At 44.2% G+C, this 20,973-nt stretch overlaps 3 protein-coding genes across 3 annotated transcripts in view; all 3 read right to left on the bottom strand.

Moving 5' to 3' along the window:
* Positions 1-3,327, bottom strand: part of prkcab (protein kinase C, alpha, b) — a gene marked incomplete at its 5' end in the record, with an annotated part of 225,968 nt that extends 222,641 nt beyond the window's left edge. Inside the window, 2 exons of the mRNA XM_083779270.1 lie at positions 2,240-2,271; positions 3,158-3,327. Coding sequence (XP_083635396.1) covers positions 2,240-2,271; positions 3,158-3,327 — 202 coding nt within the window. The remainder of the gene's footprint in view (positions 1-2,239; positions 2,272-3,157) is intronic.
* Positions 3,328-6,912: 3,585 nt separating this feature from the next.
* Positions 6,913-10,674, bottom strand: LOC310868685 (tripartite motif-containing protein 16-like; the record flags this gene model as incomplete). The annotated part of the gene is given in 3 exon segments (XM_083779141.1): positions 6,913-9,200; positions 10,423-10,549; positions 10,552-10,674. Coding segments are annotated over 3 exon segments (2,538 nt in total).
* A 6,361-nt stretch (positions 10,675-17,035) lies between these two features.
* LOC310869417 (multidrug resistance-associated protein 1-like) overlaps positions 17,036-20,973 on the bottom strand; it is a 74,118-nt gene continuing 70,180 nt past the window's right edge. Inside the window, exons 28-31 of the mRNA XM_083780150.1 lie at positions 20,592-20,750; positions 19,301-19,467; positions 19,005-19,199; positions 17,036-18,141 (exon numbers count right to left, since the gene is read on the bottom strand). Coding sequence (XP_083636276.1) covers positions 18,033-18,141; positions 19,005-19,199; positions 19,301-19,467; positions 20,592-20,750 — 630 coding nt within the window. The 3' untranslated portion in view covers positions 17,036-18,032. The remainder of the gene's footprint in view (positions 18,142-19,004; positions 19,200-19,300; positions 19,468-20,591; positions 20,751-20,973) is intronic.

Raw genomic sequence — 20,973 nt, forward strand, 5'->3', positions numbered from 1 at the left:
TATCCCCAGACCAGAGTTCTCCAGTATGGTGGACAGCCTCCCAAGACCAGCCATTGACTCCCCAGGACATGTCCGTCCTGAGTACACTGGTAGCTTGGTCAGACCAACAAGACCAGCCATTGACTCCCCAGGACTTGTCCGTCCTGAGTACACTGGTAGCTTGGTCAGACCTGACATTGTTTTCCCCAGAGAACCATACTCCAGCATGGTGGACAGCCTCCCAGTCCCAACACCAGCCATTGATCCCCCAGGGCCTGTCCGTCCTCCCTCCAAAGAAGAGTACACCGGTACCGTGGTCGGACCCTCAAGACCTGGACCTGTCCGTCCTGGTGGCTTGGCCAGACCAACAAGACCTGACATTCCTATCCCCAGACCAGAGGTCCCCAGAGAAGTGGACAGACTCCCAAGACCAGCCATTGACCCATTTGACACCCCAGTCCTTCCTCCCCTCGGAGAGGAACACACTGGTACCGTGGCCAGACCCCCAAGACCTCCCTCCAGAGAGTACACCAGTACCATATTCAGTCGCCGAAAACCGGAGCCTGTTGCTTTTACTCCAAGACCTGCTTATCCCACCAGACGGCCTGTTGTCAGGCATGACACAAAATCTTGAGGAGCCTTCAGCCAAAAACATGTGTGGGTGTGCAAGGTAAGACTGCAAGGTTCATAATCGTAATCATAATCATGTTAAACAAGGCTATAAAAACTAAACATGCTTTCTCTGCACACAGGTTCAAGAAACCCTTCTATGCTGTACTTGAGTGATGGATACCCTGTCTCTGGCCAGATGCAAAATAAAATATTTAAACTAACTTTGTAAATTTGTTTTGTTAATCTAATGCCCTTGAACATGGACTGCTAATATTGTCATGCTGACTTAAAGGTATATTTGCTGGTGGGTTGAGGGATTCATTTTGTATGGGGTCTTATGCCTTAACCCATTCTGTACGGGAACCCCTTTTGGTGTTTTCTATTGAACAATGGCAGATCTACAAGCTCATAGCGCGCCACTCGGTGGCGCGCTATGAGCTTGTAGATCTGCTTTTTTTTTTTTTTTTTTATCGTGAAAATGTGGCACAAATCTTTGAACATATATTCTTTCAGACTTATTTCGAAGTCAGGCCTAAATGGGTTAAGACAAATCTTATTAGGAATTTATATTTAGGAAAACATCAAACTGTAATGGGCCAATCTACAAAGCTCAGATGTAGATGGTCTCTTTTCAAACTCAAAATAGGCCTTTTGTAAGACCTTCTGCATTCCCTCTTATAGCGGTGTACAACATGGGGATATATGCCAGGTTGTTAGTATTGACATAATTAAATTGCAAACAAGTGATGGTATAATATTTGCTCTTTATATGCAGAAATAGTTTCACTAAAATCCTGCTGTAAAAAAAGCAGGCTGAGTTTACCCCACACTGCACTGAAACTGGCCAGGGGGCTTAAATATGTCCACATGGTTAACTTGCACTCGGATATGCAACAACAAATGGTCAGCAATGTGAGGACTGCCTGTACGGGGTATGGCTGCATGTTATGGTCAGCAATGTGAGGACTGCCTGTACGGGGTATGGCTGCATGTTATGGTCAGCAATGTGAGGACTGCCTGTACGGGGTATGGCTGCATGTTACGGTCAGCAATGTGAGGACTGCCTGTACGGGGTATGGCTGCATGTTATGGTCAGCAATGTGAGGACTGCCTGTACGGGGTATGGCTGCATGTTATGGTCAGCAATGTGAGGACTGCCTGTACGGGGTATGGCTGCATGTTATGTGGAAATATCCAGCCATTAATGGGGAACCAACAGTGGCGTGCAAAGACATTTAGAGGGGCAGGTGCTCAAGTGGAAAAAAAGGGCACCTTGTGCAGCGCATTTTGGGGCGGGAACCCATTTTGGTGCTTTAGCTATTAAAATAGCAGATCTACAAGCTCATAGCGCGCCACCGAGTGTCGCGCTACGAGCTTGTAGGTCTGCTATTTTTCTTTAATCGAAGAACCACTGACATAGAAACATAGCTTTAGATTGTGGGGGGGCCTAAATAATATAGTAGAAGCGTTTTTTATCAAGATTTGATCAATGTCACCGCATGGTCCACACACTACAAATTTTTTTTTTAAGAGAAAAATTGCCAAAAGGGCAGGGGGTGCTCTAGCACCCTGTAGTGTATCTGTGCATGCCACTGGGAACCAATAAGCAACACTGGGTGTACACGCCCACACAAGCTGGTTTATTTACCTTGGCACTGGAATCCTTGCTTTCCAAATCCCCTGCAAAAGAAAAGGAGTGTTGAGTGAGGCTGCACTTTAAAATGGACAAGATGCATTTGGGCCACTTCAATCTCCAAAGTAAACTATAACATAGTTCAAAACTTCAAACATTGATTGTACATTCCAGTTCCACACACAATGCTGGGCTGGCAGTGGCTACAGTCCAAAGCGGGAAGACTCCTTGCGTTTGTTGGTAAACTCTCCAGGGAAAGCTTGCCCACAAACTCAGTCTGCTCGGATAATTTTATTACATTTGATTCGAGTGTCCAATAAAGTAAATTGTGGAAGCCCCTTAAGGTTTATACGGAACCTTGCAAAGTGTTTAATTTTTTTTAACAGACACAACGGCTATCATAGGCACAGCTTATAAGTCTGTGCGTGAACTCCTGTAAAGAGCGATATCGCCGATATGGGTGCTTAATATTAAACAGGTGTGCGTGTAATGGTATGGTTTCTGATACTGAGTAAACTGACAGGTGTGTGTGTGTGTGTGTGTGTGTGTGTGTGTGTGTGTGTAGCCTACACTGTAAATCCCTGGAACATGTGACACGTTTAAAACCTAAACACCCAGTGTGTAATAATAAAATGCCAAGTGTTTATTAATGGTCATAAAATACAGTAGAACACGAGTTCACTCAAACACCTCACGAGAACACCTATAGTGTTCGAATTCTAAACACCTATGACTGACTTTGATTGTAAAAACTAAACACGTTTATGTGTTTAAAAAGTGTTACTGCAGTGATTAAACATGTTCTTCTGTTTATAATCTAAACACTGACACGTTTAAAAAGTGTTACAAATAAGTGTTTAGAACCTAAACGCTTGGGTTTAGTGTGTACAGTGTCCCCAGTTGAGGGGTGTGTGTGTTATCTCGGTGTCTCACCAGATGAAGTCCGTGCAGTGCGAACAGAAGGTGGGCTGCTTGAAGAACCTGGCGGTGAATTTGTGGTTCTTCACTTCGTGGACGTTCTTCTGCCGCAAAGCGCCTTTGCGGGCGAATCGGTTGCCAACCCCGGCCGAGTCGTTATAATGCAAAAGATGATGGTCAGCCATAATTATGATAAAGAACAAACAAACAAACAAAAAAACAGACAGCAGCTATAAAGCCCGCGGCTGGAGGGGGGAAGGGGGGGGGGGGGAAATAAAGTGTCTTCTTGTTGTTATCCTCGTTCAGATTCAAAACGTGCGTGTTGTTTATTGTCAGTAGCTGAGCAGAGAGCAGAGCGTCACTGCAGGTCTCCACTTTACACTGGGAGTGCACGAGAGCGCTTCTGTTCATCCAAAGTGACGTCAATGTGGATGTGTTGTAGATATCACACACACACACACACACACACACACAGCTGACCCACAGGGGTGTTTTGGGAGTCTGCCTCGTCTAATGTCAACTGCAGGCCGAGGGCGACCCCATATGGGTATAAACTGAATTGCAACGGTAACATGAGTTTGATTGATTTATTAACAGTTTGCAGAATTACAGTAGGCTACATTTTTAAGTACAACTCAATACAAAAACTGTTAACTGTGAGTGGACGACACCATAAAGCATTACACTTGTTTACAATTGGGCCCACGCCGCCCACCGGTTTTCAATTCATCTAAACATTTAGAGTGTGCACCTCGATGTAAAATGTGGTCCAACATGGAAAACGGTCTTCAGTAATGTAAATAAAAAATAAATGATTATATGATTATATGATGTAACATTTCACAATTAAGGTCTATTAGCCTAGGTCTACAGTGACTACAAATTGCTATAAAGCCCTGTAGGAGTGTAGGCCTATCCTATCCTATCCTAGGCCTTCCTATCCAATAATTTGGTGGAGCCCGAGGCCTAAACAAGCTGTTGAAGGGTCAATGTAAGTGTGATAATGATGTACTGTGCATGTTCACATCATGTATACATAGGCTAATAATAACAATAATAAGCTTCATTTCCCAGCTGCTCTGTAGGCCTGCTGGAGTAGCTGTCTCATTTCTCTCCAAAAGCCCTTGAATATGTTGGAATATGATTAAGGATTACTGTGATTATGCCATGGTAAGCTCACATTTCACACAGACAGACACCATAACTCGGCTACGGGGTCCTTGGGCTGAAAAACGTTGAAGACCCCTTGATAGAAAAATATATTAACCATATATCTAACTCACCAGAGTAATGAAATTGATGCACTTTAGAATAGAATATAATAGGGTCAGCATTAATATCACCTTTTTGTAAACCTCCCAGTTGTAAATAAATAGTCGTTTCACCTGAAGTAATTGAGACACTAATTGGAAACACTGGGATAAGTTTTATAATAGATTAGCTTTAATAATAATTCAGAGTTGTATTATAAAATTAAGAAATTACATTGCATAGATTTAGAGTATGAGTTACAAAATGCAGAGTATACAGTGTACAGACATAGTAAACATGGTTGTCAAGTTTTGTAGTTCTTCTTTCATTGGAGAAAAAGGAGAATTCACGTCTCGGGGGTGATGACACTGACACGTGACAGACGCAGCTATATGACAGTCCAGAGGTGGCCTAGGCCACCCCTAGACCAGGGGTGGGCAACTTTGACTGAGAGGGCCACTATATTTCCACACTCACTCTCCAGATGGGCCACATTGCATATTACTGTCATGGCAAAAATAATCGATCTACAAGCTCAAAACGCGCCACACTGCTGCGCATTTTTTCTAGGTGAAAGTGACATGCCAAAATCTGCCATTAACCCCCATTATACATTTCTCAAATTTGAAAGTGTCGTATCTGGACAAATAATTCTATACTATATCATGCTATAATCAACTACATTCTGTGCTAAGTAAAATGTTGGAGTCTGTATGTCTGCAAAGCTGAAGGCAATCACGCATAGTCAAGTACCTTGGCTGGTCAGGTGTGATAGGAAGAGGCCACTCTGTATGCATTTCTATGCCACTGTTGATATGTTAAAGTTTAAAACCCCTCCCAGAAACCCCTCTGTTTGATGGAAAACTGCATATATATGTCTGTAAATACAATGTTAAGTTAGTCTTGGGTGGCAGGCTGACGCACGGTCAGTCTGCTGTGGGCTCCGCGGCTCACTCAGGGGCGCGGGAAGCTCTCTGTCTTGGTCTGTGCTTCTTCAATAAATAGAATCCATGGATCTTCAGTTCACCTCTCTGCCTGTGTGTTTCTTCCTCCGATCGTCTGATGTTTTGGCCTACAGTCTGCAGTTTGTTATTTAGTATAGAGAAACTCATTCAGCCTTTTGTCTCTAGTAGTTTAGTTAGTGTAGTGGGAGTAAAATATACTTCAAAAGCACTATATTTCTAAAATTATGAAACATTTCAATGATTCCTTTTCAGGCAAACATGTCCACCGTAAGATGAAGCTAAATAGGTTCGAATGGGGTTTCTAGGTGTAAGTATGTAGGACTAGTACTAGTAGCATGCCAAAGTTTGTGCTATTGCCATAGAGAATGCTGGATGTTTAACATTGATTACAAGTTGTGACCAAACTGACCATACAAAATAAAGCCATAGAACACATAAAGAAAGAAATATTGCTATCATATAGGGCAGCTCTCTGGAGAGATGCTTTTTTCCTCTCATGAGGTTCACTTCCCACTCACTGTTTTATCTAACTGCTTCCATCAAGCAACTTTCTACAGTCTATATTTTATTACATGATAAATACAGTTTGTATGATTAATGCACAGTCTAGACTCAAGTTTGTATGATTAATTAATTGACCAACAACACAACCAAAACGTACACATCATAATAACAAAGCCTTTCGTGGCTCCTACACAGTTTATATAACGTACAGCGAGTCCTACAGTCGTTCAAATGTTTGACAATTTGTATAGTAGTTATAGTTTGTTGGTTACTTTTGACACAGTAGTGTTTTAAAGATATTCTTTTTTTGATTTTTCTGCCTTTATTGATAGGTTGAAACTAAGTAGACTGACAGGAAATGGGGAAGACACGCGGGCAAAGGCCGTCGGGATCAGGAGTCGAACCCGCGGCACGCCGTCAGGCTGGCTCAGCAGCCTAGGTGCCCAGACGGTTGAGCTAACCGCCCGGGCCGACACAGTAGTGTTTTTGTTTGTTTCATTTTAGCGGTATTAAAAAGGTCTTAAAAGTCCTTAAATTGTCACTTTATAAATGTGCAGATACCCTGTAGCCTATACACTTATCCTGTATGTTGGTTAGTTTACTGTTGAATGACTCTGCATGTTGTTCAGTGACAGATATAAAGACATGAAGTACATCCATAAAACAATAATACACATACACATATTATACTATCATTTGTTCTACTGTCATGCTGGTTACTTTTTAGACATTATACATTCATTATAATATAATAATGAATTCCAACAGGTCATTTCATCTGTAATGTTTGTTCAGAGAATAAGAAATATGGAAAAATAAAATGTAGGCCTATATTTCACAATACATGGAATATAAAATGATGATTACATCACAAATGGTGCCGAGAAGGTGCACACTGGAGAGGAGAACACAATATTAACATAACATAACCTATTTAAGCCCCGATTATATGTCATCATATGACACAGCACAAATAACTGATCTACAAGCTCACAACGCCGGCAGAGAAAAACTTTGTTTTTGCCATGAGAGGCAAAACAAAAGTGTGATCTACTTGAGGTCACACAACTCGGCAGTGTTTAAAGGTCTATGAAGCCAAAGTCCAACATGGATGTTGTGTGTGAATGTGGTGTGGACGGTGTGAAGGAGAGTCATAGTGCAGCGATCAGACACGCTGTAGAAGGACAGAGTACCTGCACTGTGGTCCAGGTACACTCCTACTCTGGAGGACACAAGGCCTGGGATGGGAGTTTCAATACGTCTGTGTTTGAAAGTATAACCTTCTGGGTTACACTGTAAACTCCACGATTTATCACTGAATCCAAATATACTTTCTTCACCTCTTCTGCTGATATCTTTATGTGAGACTGCAACAGAAACACCGCCAAGAAAGCCTCCTCTCCACTCTACCTCCAAGTAACCGCGTCCAGTCAGACCCTCTCTACTCAGAACTTGGTGTACTTGAGTGAATCTCTCTGGGTGATCAGGATATGATTGTCGGCCCATCCATATTACTTTTCTGTTCCCTTTAGACAGATGCAGATGTTCATGAGCTGTGTTTGGATCCAGTCTGATCGGGCGAGAATATTGTAAGAACTCTGCTCTGGTCTTGGGTTCTGGTGGCGTTGACATTGAAACATCCACTCTGTCCACTGTCTCTGAGACGTTTGCCCGTTTGGACACAGCCACAGTCACATCTTCAACGTATTTCAGGACATTGCTGCTGGCTGGCTGTGCGGATTCAAGAGCGATGCAACGCTCTAGAAAATGGATGGTATCCTCTGTGAGTGAGAGCTGCTCACACAACTCAGCAGTGTCTCCAGGTGATGAATAAAGCCAAAGTCCAGCATGGAGGTTGTGTGTGAATGTGGTGTGGACGGTGTGAAGGAGAGTCATGGCGTAGTCAGACACGCTGTAGAAGGACAGAGTACCTGCACTGTGGTCCAGGTACACTCCTACTTTGGAGGACATACGGCCTGGGATCAGTGGGATGGGAGTTTTAATACCTCTGTGTATGAAAGTATAACCTTTTTTGGTATATCCTAAAGACCAGGATTCATCATTGGATCCAAATCCACATTCACCATCAGACCCTGTTCTGCTGATATTTTTGTCCGAGACTGCTATACGAACACGGTGTCCACTCAACATTACTTCCCAGTAATGGCGTCCAGTCAGAGCCTCTCTACTCAGAACCTGCCACACTCCAGTGAATCTCTCTGGGTGATCAGGATGTGATTGTGATTTGTCCATCACTGTTACTTTTCTGTTCCCTTTAGACAAAGACAGGCGTTGATTAGCTGTGTTTGGATCCAGTGTGATCGGACGTGAATATTGTAAGAACTCAGCTCTGGTCTTGGGTTCTGGTGGTGTTGACGGTGAAACATCCACTCTGTTCACTGTCTCTGAGACTTTTGTCCATTCCTCTTTAATAATGTCCTCTGGTTTGTCAGCTCTGGTCTTGGGTTCTGGTGCCGTTGACAGTGAAACATCCACTCTGTTCACTGTCTCTGAGACGATTGTCCCTTCCTCTTTAATAATGTCCTGTAGTTTGTCTTTCATCTTGGACACGGCCACAATCACATCTTCAAAGTGTCTCAGAGGACGGACATTGCTGCTGACTGGGTGAGTGGTTTCACTGGTGGTTGAGAGGGAGGAGGTGTAACGCTGGAGAAACTGGATGTGATCCTCTGTGAGTGAAAGCTGCTCCAGCTCAGCATGTCTCCTCCTCAGTTCAGTGACCTCCTGCTCCACACACCTCCTCAGTTCTTCAGCACGACTCACTTCACGTTTCTGCTGATCTCTGATCAGCTCCCTCACCTCAGATCGTCTTCTCTCCATGGAAGAGATGATCTCAGTAAAGATGGTGTCACTATCCTCCACTGCTCTGTCAGCACAGTGGTTGATGGACTCCTCCTCCTGGTGAAGCACTTTCACGTCTTTCTCTCTCTCCTGGATTCTCTGCTGGATGTTCTGCAGAGTCGTATCGAGCTCTTTCTGTCTCTCAGCCCGTTCTACTGCAGCTGAAGTCATATCGTGACCTTTGTGTTCTTCCACGGAGCACAGAGAGCAGATACACTGCTGATCGGTCCGACAGAAAAGGTCATTCACCTTGTTGTGACGAGAGCAGATGTTCTCCTGAAGCTCGCCAGAGGCTTTGACCAGCTTGTGTTTCTTAAAGGCAGCCAATTGATAGTGAGGCTGGAGATGAGTGTCACAGTAAGAGACCAGACACTGAAGACAAGTCTTCACAGCTTTCAGTCTCCTCCCAGTGCAGACATCACAGGCAACATCTCCAGGTCCAGCGTAGCAGTGATCAGGAGGAGCAGCTTGGAGTCCTGTTGATAGATTGATACATGTATTTATCAATTTGATAAAAAATGTATTTCATGTGCTGGTACCCTCATATTTGGTAGCCTATAGGAGCCAGCATGTCTCCGCTGCCTGATAACTATTGTTTTTGTTACCGTCTATCTGCCATACCACCAATCTCTGTTAGACTGTGTATCTAACATATTCTTTTCCCCTGAAGATAGCCTGCAACACGGTGTTATTATAAAACATTTGCATAAGTGAGGTTGCATCGACTCTGGGATGAATCACCGTTTATCACAAAATGTGTCTACATTTCTGTACCGTTTAAACTATCTGGAAGCTATCAGTATCACTAATCTTTTCTCTGAATAAACGCTTTAATATTCTTTGTAATAAGACGTTTTATCTCTTTATTGGTTTATATAACATGGTGTGAACACAAACACGATGATTTGATTGGCTGATCACCCGATAGCGATGATTTGATTGCTGAGCAAAGTACATATTGAGGATAAAAGTGAAATATTATACTTTTACTCGACTACAATTATTTGAAAAACTTTACTTATTAGTTACTTTGTAGATTTGGATTATTATTACAAAACATACTTTAACCACTTCAGCCCTAGATTTTGGGCATTTAAAACGATCTATAAGCTCACAATGTGTCGCAACATATTGTGAGCTATTTTCAAAATATTTTAATTACATTTGAAATGGGACATTGCATATTGAGTACTTTCTACTTTCAGTAGCCTACTTTAAGTACATTTTGATACCAATACTTTTGGACTTTTGGACTCAAGTCAATTTAGAATTCCGGACTTTTACATGTAACAGAGTATTTCTACATTATTACAGTATTGAGGGGTGGCAGTGGTTCAGGGCTAGAGTGGCTGGTAGAGCGGCCGAACCCCAAGGTTCCCAGTTCGATCCTGGGCTATAGTGGCGAAGTGTCCTTGAGCAGACTCTGAACCTATTTTCTCCCGATGTGAAGGTTGGTGCCTTGCATGGTTTCCGCCGTCATCAGTGTACAGTATGTGTGTGCACAATGCCCAATCTATGTAAAGCGCTATAAAACAAATGCACCATTTTTGATACCTTTACTTTATATGTAAAACACGAGTACTTTTTCCACTACTGATGACTGTATCCGTGCTGTTTGCATTTCTGTCTAATACAATATTCAAGCAAACAATTAAACGGACAGTGAGATGTATTTACAAGAGGATTTAAATGTATCACCTGTCTTCTTCAGGCTCTCCACCACCTCGGCCAACATGGTGTTTTTCTTCAGAACAGGTCTTGGGGTGAAGCTGTGTCTGCATTGTGGACAGCTGAACCTTCCCCTCTGATCGTCCTGGTTCCAGTATATCCCTCGATACACCTCCTGCAGTAGCTGTGTCCACAGGCAACAGTCACTGGATCCTTCAGTAGATCCAGACAGATAGAACAGCACAACTGTTCCTGATCCAGTTGAACTCCCTGCTGCGCCATTTTAGTCTGTCTGTCTGTCTGACTGACTACAGATTGAGGCTAGTTTGGTTTAATTTCCTCAGAGTTAACATGAGATGAGAGATCCTTTCTGGTTGGTTCTTAAAGACAACTTAAGCCACACTGGACCTTAACACTTTGTATTGGGTTGATTGGCAGGAATCTGCTGACACTCAGGTGAGGTTCGAGGTCCACAACCTGCACACAGATCTGTACAGCCCCATGCAAACACACACGCCCTTAATACCAGCACTTTCACTGAACAATATCTCTTTATGTTCTGGAGCCTTGAGTTGATGTATAACTATACACACACACACACAACTACACAACCCATAAATTATATGATAGTCACTAACGAGGACAGTGTGCTGCTCTCACAAGGAGGAGCCATTTTTTATTATCCCTTAACTGCAGTTAATTATTACGAGGAAACGTCAGTGAATCCTCGCTACGAGTCTGGCCGCTACCAGGCTACTTGGAGCCATGGAGACGAGGCTATATTTCCATAGCTCCTCCTCACACACACTATAGTCTGCTCTCGCCGGGAAACGTACACAATAAAGCTTCGTTTATTCTCTGTCGTACGACTGTGTCGCTTCACACACAACTACACAACCCATAAATTATATGATAGTCACTAACGAGGACAGTGTGCTGCTCTCACAAGGAGGAGCCATTTTTTATTATCCCTTAAACTTTATCGTCTCACGACAGATTTGCAGGTGTGTTAGTCATTTTTGTGCAATAGGCTCGATCGTTTTTTGACACAATTTATTTTCCGAAAGCAAATGCAGGGCTTTCCGAAATTACATCATGTGGCAGCCTTAAGTCTATGGACCCTTAATGTTTGTTTAGAGCCTAATTAAAAATAAGGAGCCACTTGCTCCCTAAAAATAGGATCCTAAAATAACATTGCCATTCGAGTTTGTTCCTGCTGGACAAATATCGTTTGTCGTTAGGCCTATACATCACGTGTCTTTAATCAGTGTGTATAATCAGTTGATTGGTTAAATTTAGCAAACACATCATTTAGCTGGGGACAGCCAGTTGGGGACGACCTGGAACGCCCTCAAGGACCACTGATTTAGCCAGTTGCCTGTAATAATAAATCTCACACATTAAGGCAGCAGCAGCCAGTGGTTCCACGCGCCACACAAGATGCCCTTTTTCTTTCCACTTGAGCACCTGCCCCTCAAAATGTCTCTAGTCTGCACGCAGCTGTTGACGGCCACACATGGACCCATTCCAGATCACCTCCACAGTAATACATACATAATGCAATGTAGGCCTACATTTGAGCTCAGCTACAGGCCTAACTCTTGTTTTGTGGAGAGTATATTTTATTTTGTATTTTTAGGTTAGTTTTGAGGAACCTAAAAAAAGGTGCCGAAGTACTCGGTGAAGTGGATTCCCATTAACAGTCTTGTCTTGTCTTGCATGCGTTTATTCCAACAGAGGATTGGATTAATTTGACCTTTTATTTCCTTCGTCTTATTTCTTTCCACTTAACTGTGATGAAAGGATTGAACTTGGCTGGCTGCCATGACTGAACTCAAAGACTAAAATAAATAGTGTTGCCATATGAACATTGAGTTTAATTATACTAAACCTCATCAAAATCTAATATTTACAACTAATTTTGATTGTCCACACAGTAGCCTACATGCAGTCTATTTGTTTTATTCCTCTTTAGAAATATTTGATTTAACATCAGGATATAATGGAATTAATGGTCCATAACAGGAATTTGTCCTACAGTATTATGTAGAAATCCATGTCGCACGCCACATCTTCAGTAGCCAAAGAGTGCAGGGTCACACCTATGGCCCCTATGGGTCACGCTGTTAAGAGGCCGCCAATAGGCCCGATAATAGCATGATAAACAAGCTCTCAGCGCGTCGCAGCCCGATGCGTTGTGAGCTTGTAGAGCCCCTGCCCCTGCCTCTAGAACAATCGTCTGTGAGAATTTATTTGCATCTTGATAGATTATATTTTCTCCACAAACAATTCCACAAACTTCCTTCCCTCACACAAACAAATGCCTTCGACAGAGATTTAAAAAAAAAACACATTTACAACACATTAACAAAGCAAATCTTTAATTATCCCTCTTTTTTTTTTTACACATTGATTCTGTGTTTCCGAGACCAAAAAAAGAGCACACTTAAAAACTAGTGCATGTATACAAATAACAAATAATGCATACTTACAAATTACAAATATGTAACACCACAGGTATGTTTCGCATTTCCTCAACAACTTCCAGTGGTTTGTAACAATATATGCTGTAACAAACTGAAGAGAAATCTAAAGCTTTTATCATGTTGCATGTAAAACAAACAGAGACTGACACGAGGACCAGAGTGGAAGCACTCGGCTCCCGTCAGACATTTATCATGGAAAAGGATATGGATACAAAACAAACAAGGCCCTCATTTGGCTGGCTCAGTCATAGTAAGAGTCTGACATCACTGCCACTAGAGGGCGCTATCCCTCTGGGTCAGAGAGTTCTTTTTTTTTACATTGAAATTCCACCCATAGAGAAGTGGTTTTCAACCTTTTTCATGTCAAGGTCTATTATTTATTTATTTTATTGTGTGTTTTTTGGCATTTGAGCCACGGACCACCATTTGCTCGGTCACTCCAGCATGGCGGTGTTACGGTGAACCTGCTGAAATACGTGCCGATCGCGCAGACGTCACATAACGTGAGTGTCAGAGCGCAAGTCATTGCCGTTTGTTTATCGGCAGAGTTCAACCTATAGCCGTATCTATAGGCCACTTATTTAAAAGACCTCCCGAGTTATGTGAAGTCCACACTAAAGGTCACCAATTTCACCGCGACACCGCCATGCTGGAGTGACCCGAGTGCGAGTGAGCGAGGTGGCCGTGATTTTTATTTGGATATTTTTTAATTTGGTTAGCCTGGCGTGGCCAGACTAATATCACTGCATCGATATCAGCACTTGATAACATCGATAGCGGCCTCTTAACAGCAGTGACGTCAAGACTTCAAGGTGCTTGAAGCCTAGCCTGGCGAGGCCCAGACTCCCGCGGGGGGAGGAAACGTCAGTGAATCCTCGCTACGAGTCTGGCCGCTACCAGGCTACTTGGAGCCATGGAGACGAGGCTATACTTCCATAGCTCCTCCTCACACACACTATAGTCTGCTCTCGCCGGGAAACGTACACAATAAAGCTTCGTTTATTCTTTGTCGTACGACTGTGTCGCTTCACAAACATGTTTCATCGTCGCAGTCCGGCAGAAACATCTGTTTCTTTCTTGTTTTTGCGAATTAATGTCCTACTTGAATCATACCACAGCGTCAAGCAAAAGCATCAACAGTAGCAGAGATCCACCGGCTGGAAATGCCTGCTTATGTTTTGGACATATGAGGTTTCCCCACCCTGACAGAGACGGATTCCCAAGTGATTAAAAATCATTCTCATGTTGTTGTCTTCACAAGTGCTGTATAAACAAGAGTTATTATTATTTGTAGTACAAATTGACTGTATAGTTTCCCCCGACAAAAGCTGGGTCTAAATGCAGAATATATAATATGTGTCAGTTACTAAAGCTCCTGCAACCTAAAACAGTTTTGGATGAATAACGGCAAAATTAACATTCAGCACGAGTAGTGACCGTTAACTCGACAGGAGTCAGGGAGAATGATGTAACCATTTAGCTGAGGTGAGAGGTGATGTCTATCTGATCAAAACACTGGCGTGAACAGATACACGTAAAGTGCTGTTAAAGAAATGAAGGAGCAAAAGACGACGACGACGACAGGAGAGGATGCCCACTTTAAAAACATCTAAGAGCTTACATTTTCTTAAATTGTTGAAAGCTCACAAAAAGGCAGAATAGTGATTGAACTGTTTCCTCGTTTTGCTGGGGACCCCCTGGAACCCCCTCAAGGATCCCTGGCTGGAGAGGGGGGGGGGGGGGGGGGTCCTCGAGCCCCACTTTAACCCATTCTGACCTGAGATCAGATTCTAAAAATGTATGTTTGAAAATGACAGTTTTCTGAAAAAGCTATGTTTCTATGTCAGTCGTTCTTCGATTTTTCAAAAATAGCAGACCTACAAGCTCTTAGCGCGCTATGAGCTTGTAGATCTGCTATTTTTCAATAGCTAAAGCACAACATAGCTAACACCAAAATGGGTTCCCGTTCAGAATGGGTTAAGATCCAGTGCACTGACTAGCGTGCGGTTCCTTGAGGGGGTTCCAAATGGACCCCATGAAAATGGGTCCTTGACATTTAAACGTCTGAAAGAAACACTGCAGTCGACAGTGTGTGTGTGTGACGGCCGAGCTACACGGAGCGCGTGTGCGTAAAACGTGTGTGTAGCAGGTTGGTGCCATTCAGCCTATAGATGTGGCTTCATGGGGCCGGAGTGGAACTATTTGGTTTTTTCGCTCACGTTTGGCTTCCTGGCCAAAAAAACATTAAAGCAACAACAAAGAGACAATGTCACAATGTTACAAATGTGGCAAAAGAAAAAAAAAAGTATTAAGTAAATACATTCAATTAGATGAAAATAACATAATACGTTTTAAAGTTGAATTGGCCTGTGCTGTTATCGTCAAGATGCTGCTGTGGATATCGGGCTCAATGTAGCATCCCCGCTAATTTATTCATATCATTGGGCATTAGGCAATGATATGTACAGATAATTATCACGTGTTTGTGTTATAACCTGTCCTTTTCATAGCCCTCTCTAATCCAATCAGAAATTAAAATGTTTGGAGGAGCAAATTGAGGAATTCCTAAAACAGAGACTTGGGGAACATCTTGGCCAATATTCAGTATACCTTCAATATGATCTTACCTTTTTGCCATTCAGGTCCATTTCCAATTTGTTTTGGACACGGATTGACACGAAGGGGAAATTACTTAAAGGGACACTTCACCCTTTTTGCAAAAAAATATATGTTAATGACGTTTAGAAGCTTTAGATCACTTTCCTGGGGGTATTTATGTGTGTAATATGTGGTTTTAGTTATTTTAGATTGTAGCAGTGAGCCTGTTGTCTCTGATGTCATGGACACTGGTCTCACTACCTTCCTGGACTACAATTCCCATAATTCTTTGGTGCACTGCTCCTCCTTGCGGATAGGGGGAGAGCTGTCTTACTGAGACAACATGTAGTCCAGGAAGGAAGTGAGCCCAGTGTCCATGACATCAGAGACAACGGGCTCACTGCTACAATCTAAAATATCTAAAACCACATATTACACACATAAAGACCCCCAGGAAAGTGTTCTAAAGCTTCTAAACATCATTAACATATATTGTTTTGCAAAAAGGGTGAAGTGTCCCTTTAATCATTTCACAATTTACAGATGCAACAAAAAGCTCAGGCTCAGACGTATCAGTCTCAGTCTCCTGGACAGGACTGAGGCAGAATAAGGTGTTAGTATAGCAGTAACAGTGTTAACGGCCATTCACACTGAGCACTAGAACTATATAAAAAATATAGTTTAAAAAAATCGGTATGGAAAGGCCAAATGGGTGGCAGAGTTCACGCCAACGATAATAATAAAAAAATACAATTAGCACTGTTTCAAAATGTCATTGTGGGGGGGGGGGGGCTGCTCTCACTCCACAACATGTTTTTCTTTTTTAATATAAATTATTTATTTGAAAGAAATATTTATTTAAATATATATTTTGTTGTTGGCGCGTCGTGTATTTCCCCTTCGACCCACGACGACAATGACAGCGATACGATTGGCTGCGACTAGAAGCAATCCGTACATACTAAGACTCTCTGGTTCGTCACGTCACACAAGAGCTACAGACAGAGATAAACAAAATGAAAACAAGCACCGACACGACTCGCTGTGTCGTTTATGTCAGACGGCAGTATAGTATACATTTTTGTCGACTAGGAGGATGGCAGAATTCCCCATGTCGCTTTTTTGCTGGATGACCGACTCCTCCACTCACGGCTTACTGAAGCTGTGTCTGAACCACCGGAGTCCCCTACATGCTAGTGTCTTTTCCGTTTTAATGTTATTGCGGGGGGGGGGGAGCTTTCGCTGAAAATAGCCGATCGACAAGCTCACGTTGCGTCGCAGCAGCGCAAATACGCGGTCGCGGTGTTCAACCAACCGCTCCCGGGGATTCAGCGCAGCGCACCGAGACGTGCAAAAACAGTACAATAATAGTGATAATAAATAAATAATAAAATACAAAATCCAAATGGCGCTAAGGCCACAAATACACTGTGTGATTTTAACCGGTCGTCGCCACCACAACAGTCGCTGTAACATCGCCGGTCGTCACCACCACAACGGTCGCTGTAACATCTGTATGGGAGGGGAGGGAGGGAGGGGAGGGGTCATCTGGAAACAAACCTACGTCTGCCTCCCCTGTGTGTTGACCTCTGACGCTTTGTTTTGCTCTGCATCGAACAAGGACCGAGGAGGCAGGACGCTTAAACCATGCAAGCCCGGTTTACACCTAGTCGTGCGACAGACTCGCACGCATTTAGATTTCTTTTGCTGGTCGGTCGACAAGCTCACGATAGCGTTGCAACGCGGCGCATTGTGAGCTTGTGGATCTGCAGAGTGTTGAGGTCGTGTAGAGGGGATATAGGGGGTCGTGTCGAGGGGATATAGGGGGACGCCGCAGTGGTTTAGCAGCACCTCTGGGTGCCGAGGATGAAAGAAGAAAAAAGAAAACGTTGGGAGCGGAATTGTCATATCCGCCCCCTGACAGCAAATAATGTCATTTGATACAAACACAAAACTCTCCCCTCTAGCTTGAGGAAGCTGACAACATTGCACTGTAAAAAAAATCCCTGTCCTTTGACGGGATATCGACTTCCTGCGGTGACACGGCGAAAGCCGCGGCGCGAGAAGGGAACCTTTTTTTTTTCCATGGAGTGAGATATGAAAAGGAGGTTCGTAAACGTTCGATATGGGGACAACGGGAAAAAGACTGAGAAAACTGTCGTGATTTGTCCTTTTTGGAGAAAGAAAAATGACAACAGCAGCAGATTGAGGTGTTTCGCGTCCCTCCCAACCTGGTGGTGTCGATTACTGGCCTGCGTGGAGGGCTGAGACTGAGGAAGGCCGAGACGCCGTTAGACTTTGGAGTGTGAAGTGGAACATTAGCACACGTTTCTGGATGACGGTGTCTCAAAAAAGACATTCCTTATCCATGGAGTTCCCTCCTCTCTCCGTTTTGTCTCTGTCTCTCTCTAGCTCCGTCTCCGACTCGTGATGGCGAGCCAGAGGGGCAGATGAAGGGAGGAGGAGCATTGTGTGTGATTGTGTGTGTGTGTGTGTGTGATTGTGTATGTGTGTGTGTGTGTGTGTGTGTGTGTGTGTCTGCATGGCGGTTCTGGGTCAGACCAACCCGGAGTCTTTGGCCATCCTGTAAAAGATTCCTCTCTGAGAGACCAGGTTGGAGGGTGTGTCGAACTCTGCCATCTCCCCCTTGTCCAGCACCAGCACCCTGTGGCAGAGGAGAGGAGAATAGAGGAGAGGAGAGGAGTCGCAATCAGACAGAACAGTGGCAGAGGAGAGGAGAGGAGAATAGAGGAGAGGAGTCGCAATCAGACAAAGTATGCTTTTCTAACCCATTGAGGCCAATTCTAAAAAGGTCTTCTGAACCTAATAGCTTTCCGTTTGCTATTATATCGTTGCTGTCGGGGCAGAAACCACTTACTGTATCTACTGTGTGTGTGTGTGTGTGTGTGTGTGTGTGTGAGCCAATGGACAGGGGAGGCAGTGTTGCCAGGTCCGCAAATTATAAGCGAGTTGGAGTGCGTGTAAGTAGTGTGTTGAAAGGTGTTTTTGTGGGCTTTTAAAATTTGCGGACATGGCAACACTCATCAACACTCATCTACCGGTCGACTAGCGGTGTCACACGTTTCCAGGGGATTCATTAACCAGAACCTACTATACGTAGCTGCTGGCAAAAAGAACAACTTCGGTCATATTAGGTTTCAAACCGACAGAGACAATATGCGTGTGTGTATCTCTGGTATAGTCCATGATGGTATTCAGTCTATGGGCGATGGTCAGTACAGTGCAGTGTGTGTGTGTACCGTGTATAGTCCATGATAGTGTTCAGTCTATGGGCGATGGTCAGTACAGTGCAGTGTGTGTGTGTACCGTGTATAGTCCATGATAGTGTTCAGTCTATGGGCGATGGTCAGTACAGTGCAGTGTGTGTGTGTACCGTGTATAGTCCATGATAGTGTTCAGTCTATGGGCGATGGTCAGTACAGTGCAGTGTGTGTGTGTACCGTGTATAGTCCATGATAGTGTTCAGTCTATGGGCGATGGTCAGTACAGTGCAGTGTGTGTGTGTACCGTGTATAGTCCATGATAGTGTTCAGTCTATGGGCGATGGTCAGTACAGTGCAGTCGTCAAACTGCGTGCGGATGGTGGACTGGATCAGGTTGTCCGTCTCCATGTCCACGGCCGCCGTGGCCTCGTCCAGAACCAGGATCTTTGTCTTCCTCAGCAGAGCTCTGGCCAGACACACCAGCTGGCGCTGACCCAGACTGACAGACAGACGGAGAGAGAGAGACAGACTCAGAGATGGACACACACACACACACACACACACACTTATATTGGGGACAGTACGGTAATAAAAGTGTACCTGAGGTTCTCTCCTCCTTCGGAACACTCGTGGTTCAGTTTGTCGGGCAGAGCCGAGACGAAGCTCTTGAGGTGGGCGAGCTCCAGAGACCGCCACACCTCCTCGTCGGAGTAGCCGTCGAACGGGTCCAAGTTCATCCTCAGAGAGCCCGAAAACAACACCGGGTCCTGCAGGGGAGAGATGGATGGTTACGCACCGTGTGTGTGTGTGTGTGTGTGTGTGTGTGAGTGAGTGTGTGTGTGCGTGCGTGCGTTGTACTGACCTGATGGTGATCTGTACAGTGTTGTACTGACCTGATGGTGATCTGTATGGTGTTGTACTGACCTGATGGTGATCTGTATAGTGTTGTACTGACCTGATGGTGATCTGTATGGTGTTGTACTGACCTGATGGTGATCTGTACAGTGTTGTACTGACCTGATGGTGATCTGTATGGTGTTGTACTGACCTGATGGTGATCTGTATAGTGTTGTACTGACCTGATGGTGATCTGTACAGTGTTGTACTGACCTGATGGTGATCTGTATGGTGTTGTACTGACCTGATGGTGATCTGTACAGTGTTGTACTGACCTGATGGTGATCTGTATGGTGTTGTACTGACCTGATGGTGATCTGTATAGTGTTGTACTGACCTGATGGTGATCTGTATGGTGTTGTACTGACCTGATGGTGATCTGTATAGTGTTGTACTGACCTGATGGTGATCTGTATGGTGTTGTACTGACCTGATGGTGATCTGTATGGTGTTGTACTGACCTGATGGTGATCTGTATAGTGTTGTACTGACCTGATGGTGATCTGTATGGTGTTGTACTGACCTGATGGTGATCTGTATAGTGTTGTACTGACCTGATGGTGATCTGTACAGTGTTGTACTGACCTGATGGTGATCTGTATGGTGTTGTACTGACCTGATGGTGATCTGTACAGTGTTGTACTGACCTGATGGTGATCTGTATGGTGTTGTACTGACCTGATGGTGATCTGTACAGTGTTGTACTGACCTGATGGTGATCTGTATGGTGTTGTACTGACCTGATGGTGATCTGTACAGTGTTGTACTGACCTGATGGTGATCTGTACAGTGTTGTACTGACCTGTGGTATGATGGTGATCTGTACAGTGTTGTACTGACCTGTGGTATGATGGTGATCTGTACAGTGTTGTACTGACCTGTGGTATGATGGTGATCTGTATGGTGTTGTACTGACCTCAGGTCAGTTGTACTGACCTGTGGTATGATGGTGATCTGTATGGTGTTGTACTGACCTCAGGTCAGTTGTACTGACCTGTGGTATGATGGTGATCCGGGAGCGCAGCTCGTGCAGGCCCAGCTGGGCGATGTCCACCCCGTCGATGAGGATGCAGCCCTCTGCCGCCTCGATGATGCGGAACAGTCCCAGCGTCAGGGAGGACTTCCCCGCTCCCGTACGCCCCACGATGCCCACCTGACGGGCACAGCACAACTAAGACCACGTGATGGAACAACACGATGCCCACCTGACGGGCACAGCACAACTAAGACCACATGATGGAACGACACGATGCCCACCTGACGGGCACAGCACAACTAAGACCACGTGATGGAACGACACGATGCCCACCTGACGGGCACAGCACAACTAAGACCACGTGATGGAACGACACGATGCCCACCTGACGGGCACACCA

The sequence above is a fragment of the Protomyctophum parallelum genome (genome assembly GCF_964188405.1).
Source record: "Protomyctophum parallelum genome assembly, chromosome: 13".
In the NCBI taxonomy this organism is placed as follows: Eukaryota; Metazoa; Chordata; class Actinopteri; order Myctophiformes; family Myctophidae; genus Protomyctophum; species Protomyctophum parallelum.